Source organism: Pterocles gutturalis, unplaced genomic scaffold (genome assembly GCF_000699245.1).
Source record: "Pterocles gutturalis isolate BGI_N339 unplaced genomic scaffold, ASM69924v1 scaffold430, whole genome shotgun sequence".
NCBI classification, from domain to species: Eukaryota; Metazoa; Chordata; class Aves; order Pterocliformes; family Pteroclidae; genus Pterocles; species Pterocles gutturalis.
Window position 1 is genome coordinate 1 of NW_010145437.1, and position 6,113 is coordinate 6,113.

Consider the following 6,113-nt stretch of genomic DNA (forward strand, 5'->3'; position numbering starts at 1 on the left):
GTCCGATCAGCCCCCAGGCCTAACACCGAGCTTTTATCAGCCAGGTGCACCCGAGCTAAAAAGTGCCTATCCAACGTATGATAGAGGACAAGATCCCTATGAGCACGGGCACGGCCCCTACCAGCCCCACGAGCCGGGTTACGGTCTCTATCAGCCGGGATACAGCCCATACGATGATCAGATTCCCGATCCCAAATCCCGAACGCTGGCGATTCAGAATGCAAAAGCCTTTTTACTGAAGAGCAGCACGACATCTGGCCTGAACCTGTAAGTCTGGAAAAGGGACACAATTGAAGCACGAGTGGAGGGGAAAGTAGTGTTGGTAAAAGGGCGAAGGATTATGTTAAAACAGGGAGGGATGCTAGGGAAGTATACAGAGAATGGGAAAATATGTTATGATACTTGTGTGTGGCCAACACCTTTCAGAATCAAAATTCCTAAGGGAATTTCTAGAGTTCAAAGGGAAATTGATTTGATTAAGAGCATGTTTAGATTCAGCTTCAGCTCCCGAGGCAGGTGTGGTTTATACCAAAAATGGAAGTACTCCTAAATATGTTATAATCAGGCTAGTTTCAAGCCTAATCTCCTATAGTGTTCCATGATCCCCTTTCATCTTACTATTCTAATGATTTCTCCAATGCTCCAGGTGATTAGCTTCCACTTTTGATACTAAAAACATAATACACTAAGACTTTTGTATAGTAGACCAATAATATTTACATTTATATGACAGATATGATCATCTTGCTAATATGCTAACAAAGATCCTGGATGAGCAGCCCCCAAATGCAGTGGACATAATTGAGAATATCAGCAAGGATGTGAAGTGGGCTCAGTTTCAGAAAAAAATGGACACCCTTCGAGATGAACCTGAGGTTCTTCCAGCATTTGAAGCTGCAGAAAATCGCAAAGCTTTGTTTCTCAAGGCAAATGAAGAAGGAGATGAAGGACTAGAAGAAGAGGTAGTGAGTTATTAACAAGGAAAAATAGATATAATGAATACCAGTGAAAATGGGTGGGAGGATGGCGGGAAGAGAAAGGAGAAATGGAAGAAGTTGTGATCTGCCTTGTAGTATTGCTTCTCATGATCATCTAAATAATTGCACCCACAGTACCATGTACCCTGTTCATAGAGCTGGTCCCATGTCTAGTTGTGAAGAAGAAAACCCATCTGGTTACTTAGTTGGGATTTTTTCCTGTAGTAAATCTAATATCCTGAGCCTTTAAAATCACAGATGTTTTAGAGATGATGAACAGAAAGTTTACGATCTCTCCTGTATTGGAATATGGAACATTGCATCCAAATTTCTTTTCTTTATCTAAAAGTGACATTTCTTTACCCAATGTGACCAGAATTCTGGACATTAGTTTCAGAATATTGTGCACAGCTGCTAGTGTAAAATAGAGAATGGAGAATTTTGTCATCCTTCCCCCTCCAGCTGTGATTCCAGTCTGTCCTTCTACAACTGAAAAATAAAAATAAAAATATGGTAATAATGAAGAACTACTAGAACTGAAAAGCCACTTGTTAAAACAGGGGATTTTTCAGTATTCAGTTGCTTATATGCAGAAACATTTCTACCCCATGAAAAATTAGGAGAATTCTTATAATAAGCAAGGGAAACTAATCAACGGGATGTTGATTTTCACACGAAGTTACCATTATATATTCAAATAAATTGCCATTGCAGAATACAAATACTAACAACAGAAGAGAGTCTTTCATCTTTTCTGTAGCCTGTTACTTATGTTACAGTAACAGTGTACAATGGTAAAAGTAGAAAAAAAGTAGGGCATTTCAGAAAGGAATTTTTAAGTTTTCATACACCTGTCTATCTTGCTTTCATATAAGAAACCTGGAAGGGCCAAAGAATTATTTTTTCAGATGGATTATTATACTATTCTTCTGCTCTAACTCAGGATCTTCTTCCCTAGGGAGAGAACCCTCTACCTAATGTGATGGAAACAGCCTTTTATTTTGGAGAGGCTGGAGTTGGCTTGAGCAAAGATGAAACCTATCACATATTCCTTGCCCTTAAAAAACTAATTAGTGCTCAGCCAATCCAGACCTGTCGCTTCTGGGGCAAAATCCTGGGCCTGGAGATGAACTATATTATAGCTGAAGTACAGTTCCGTGAGGGGGAAGGGGAAGAGGAAGAGGAAGAGGAGGAAGCAGAAGAGGAAGAAGTTACTGAGGAAGGAGATAAAGAGATGGATGAGGAGGTTGAAGACGAAGATAAGGAGAAAGAAAAAGAATATGAACCACCGAAGTCCACCTATAAGCCCCCACCTGTTGTCCCAAAAGAAGCAAATGGGACTGGGGCTAATAAGTATGTCTACTTTGTCTGTAATGAGCCAGGCAAACCGTGGGTGAAGTTGCCTCCGGTGACACCAGCCCAGATTGTCTGTGCCAGGAAAATCAAAAAGTTCTTCACCGGTAGGCTGGATGCTCCTGTCGTGAGCTTTCCTCCTTTCCCTGGAAATGAGGCCAATTACCTGCGTGCACAGATAGCTAGGATCTCGGCAGGAACCCATATCTCTCCCATTGGATTTTATCAGTTTGCAGAGGAGGAAGAAGAAGAGGAGGAGGGGGGAGGAGGAAGAGATGCATATGAAGAAAACCCTGATTTTCAGCCTCTTTCTGTGGCTGATATGTCGGATTCTGTCTCCATGTGGGTACACCACGTACAGAGTATTCTACAGCAGGTATGTTCTGTCATAGCTTACGTGTACCTCGGATACCATTCACACCATAGTACTCGTAGGGTTTCAGAATGTAAATTAAACTCCTCACCTTTGGACTATTTACCAGAAATGGTATTGGACTGAAATATTTTTCTACAGAAAATATATTTGATATAGTATATCATATATAAATAAGTTGCACATATTTACATATAGCATCTTATATATATATATGTATATTTAGGAAACTTCTAGGTTTAGTACTTTTTTCAATGGTATATTCTTGAGATTGAAACCTATCTTTAGATTAACAGTATGGAGTTAGGCCTTGATAGATAACAATAACTTCTGGTAATCTCCTATATTAGTTTTTCTCTTTTGAAGTCCTTACTTAACAAAAATGTTTTGAATTCCCTTTTTTTTGGGTAGAATGCTAAAATGCAAATAGTTTATGATTGTATGCTAATTGGAATTTATTTGATGTTTTCTCATTTATTTTTTGTTGCTTATTTTCTGCTGTGAAACATGAAAATGAAAAAGCTTAAAACAAAAATATTGTAAATAAAATTGCAGCACAAAATATTTGGGATATCAGTCTAGTGCTGGAAAGAGTAATTAGATGATCATTGCTGGATGACTTGCTGGCCAGTCTATCAATTCAAGAATGCCAGTGCGGCAGCAAATGGTAAGAAGTAAGGTTTAAAGTTATTACCAGCAAACCAACAGTTGTAAAAATAAAATCCATATGCATTAGAATCTTAAGAACATTTTGTTATGTTCCTCTGACTGGTAGCTAAATAACAAGGCAGACTTTAAAAGGAAGGGCCAAAGTCTGTAAGTGGTAGCCTCTTAGTTTGCACTAACTGGTAGTCTAGCAAGAATATAAACCAAACTGGCAAGGAACTGAAGACTACAAAATAACAAAAAGCTGATGTCAGAGGTAGAAGGTTATTCTGAAATAGTAAGCAGTGATGAGGGAGGAATGAGGGATGTAGGGAATGCTCTGCCAAAAGGATACAATATTCTCCCAACAATATACCAGTTATGGAATATATATATTTTTCTTTGCCCCCCCCCACCCTCAACAGTGTGTGCATGTGCCTGAGACAATTGTTTTAACTGGCTTGCATTCTTTCAGTGATTGTTATGTGTATTTATTATTTTTCTGTATCATTTTTAGGGTCGCTGTACTTGGTTTAATCTTTTTCAAAAACCAGAGGAAGAAGAAGAGGAGGAGGAGGAAAAATCAGAGGAGCCAGATGAACTACAGCAAGAAGTAGGACCACCTCTTCTCACTCCACTCTCTGAAGATGAAGGTATTCTTCATGGAATATGAAGTTTTCCATAGAGAACCACTAGCAGTGTTGGTATTTAGGTAGTAAATATTTGAAGTTATACAAATCCGATGCTCATGGAGCAATATAGTTTGCCCCTGCAGGGTAACCGCATTCTTTTACAAAATTGATCAAAAGCAAAATGGTTAACAATATTGACATTAAAACTGCAACGATTGGGTTTGCTAGTTAACAAATCTTCTTGAGAATAAAGGGAAAAAATACCTCAAACTTGTCAGGCTACTGCAAGTTCAAGACAGCTCACTACATGAAATACATTTAGCTATTTTTCCATCATCCTTTTTGACACAAAAAAGTGTGTATACACGTGTAAATACATACATATGTACACACGTGCATAGATATACAAATAAGAATTTAGATCCTGTAGCAGATTACTGCAGCAAATCAGGAGAATATGGGAACCTGAATATTAGATTACATCAATAGTAAATTATTTTCCTATTCTCCATACTTTGATCAAGGTGAAATATAACTAAATAATTTATCTCTAAGTGATAAAAAGTCCTTGACAAAAGAAACAGCGGTGAATACTACTGAATTTCAGGAGCATGATCTTTTCTGTATGTGGCTCTCTGTTAGCATTCCTGTGCTACCCACCCATACAACCAAACCACCTGTTTGAATACAGCACCTACATTTATTGTTTCTGACTTCTGGCTCTTCTAGCATGCAACTTATTATGACCATTGCTTGAATTCATAGACTGTGTGTGTTTGGCTGTCTCCAGGAATTCAGAACATCCCTGCTTGGACAGCTCAGGCTTCTACAAACCTGATCCCCCAACATGCTGTTGCAATCCTCCAGTCTAACCGCTGGCCCGGAGCATATGCCTTTGCATCTGGCAGGTGAGTAGCTAGCTGACATGGTTACAACACAGACTGTGTATGCTAAACACCTGTCTGATGAAGTCAAAGTTGCTTTATTATTAATTCATTGACTGAATTCTAACTATTCCAGAGACTGATGGAGAAGGGCACTTAACTGTGCACAGTAACAGTAAATATGTATTTAAGACTGAAAATTAATAATTTGAAAGACTAGTACAAAGTTAATGGATGTAAATGTCCAGTTGGTATTTGAGCACAGTCCTTGATTTAAAACCTATACTATTGAGTCTCTGATACTTTTCTCAGAACTAGCTACATCCTGTGGTTCTAATATTCATTCATTTCCACTACACACGGTACTGTCTTTTAAATACTTTGAAGGTATCTGCACCACAGTGACATTTTGCCCAGCAGGGTAAGGAAGCCTGACAACATCGCCGCTGATGTTTTGTCAGGGGGAGAATGTGTGATCTTTCACTTTTCTTTCTCAGGAAATTTGACAACATTTACTTTGGCTGGGGTCACAAATACAGCCCAGAGAACCACACTCCCGCACTGCCTCCGCCAGTGCAAGCAGAATACCCCAGCGGGCCAGAGATCACGGAGAGAGCTGACCCCACTCTGAAAGAGGAGCAGGCTTTCAGGGCTGCGAGGGAAGAGGCCTTAGCTGCAGCTGAGGAAGAGGAAGAGGAGGAAGATGCTGAGGACGATGAAGAGGAGGACGATGATTAAAATCCAGAGGGAAACATTTTTATTTTAAAAGTTTAAACATGAATAGTATTTTCATAAATTAGTCATTAACTAGTTGACCTTAAAAGCAATGCAGTTGGAGCAAGTGATCCGAGACAGCCAGCATGGTTTCCGATTTCTCTGGGCTGCTCTTGCAGCGCCCTTCCCCTCCTTCCCTGCCTGCAGAGCCCCCCCGCGCTGGCCTGAAGGCCGCATTGCTTTCACAGGAGGACAGCACAATAAACTGCCCTTTTTTCCGCAAAAATCCTCCGCTTTTGTTTCCTAAAATACCACTGCTGGGAGCTAAGGAACTGCCATCCACCGAGCGTTCCAAACCCCACTTCAATACCTACAGAATTCTACTTAAACAAAAAAAATTCAACATAATTACACAGCAATGTCGCCGTTATGTGTGAAAACACGCTATTTAAAGCCAGTACATAGTTTATTCAGCTGCACCGGCACCGCACCGCCCACCGCTGCGCTCCCGCAGCTCGCTCCGGCCACCCAGAGG

The 6,113-nt window shown here is 40.1% G+C and overlaps 2 protein-coding genes across 2 annotated transcripts in view; both read left to right on the top strand.

The window, feature by feature from the left end:
• Positions 1-84: 84 nt before the first annotated feature.
• Positions 85-5,602, top strand: RSPH4A (radial spoke head 4 homolog A (Chlamydomonas); the record flags this gene model as incomplete). Its single annotated transcript, XM_010085363.1, has 6 exons — positions 85-267; positions 734-965; positions 1,936-2,706; positions 3,866-4,001; positions 4,771-4,888; positions 5,362-5,602. Coding segments are annotated over 6 exons (1,681 nt in total), but the record flags the coding sequence as incomplete, so codon positions are not given.
• A 394-nt stretch (positions 5,603-5,996) lies between these two features.
• CENPE (centromere protein E, 312kDa) overlaps positions 5,997-6,113 on the top strand; it is a 33,091-nt gene continuing 32,974 nt past the window's right edge. Inside the window, 1 exon segment of the mRNA XM_010085364.1 lies at positions 5,997-6,035. Coding sequence (XP_010083666.1) covers positions 5,997-6,035 — 39 coding nt within the window.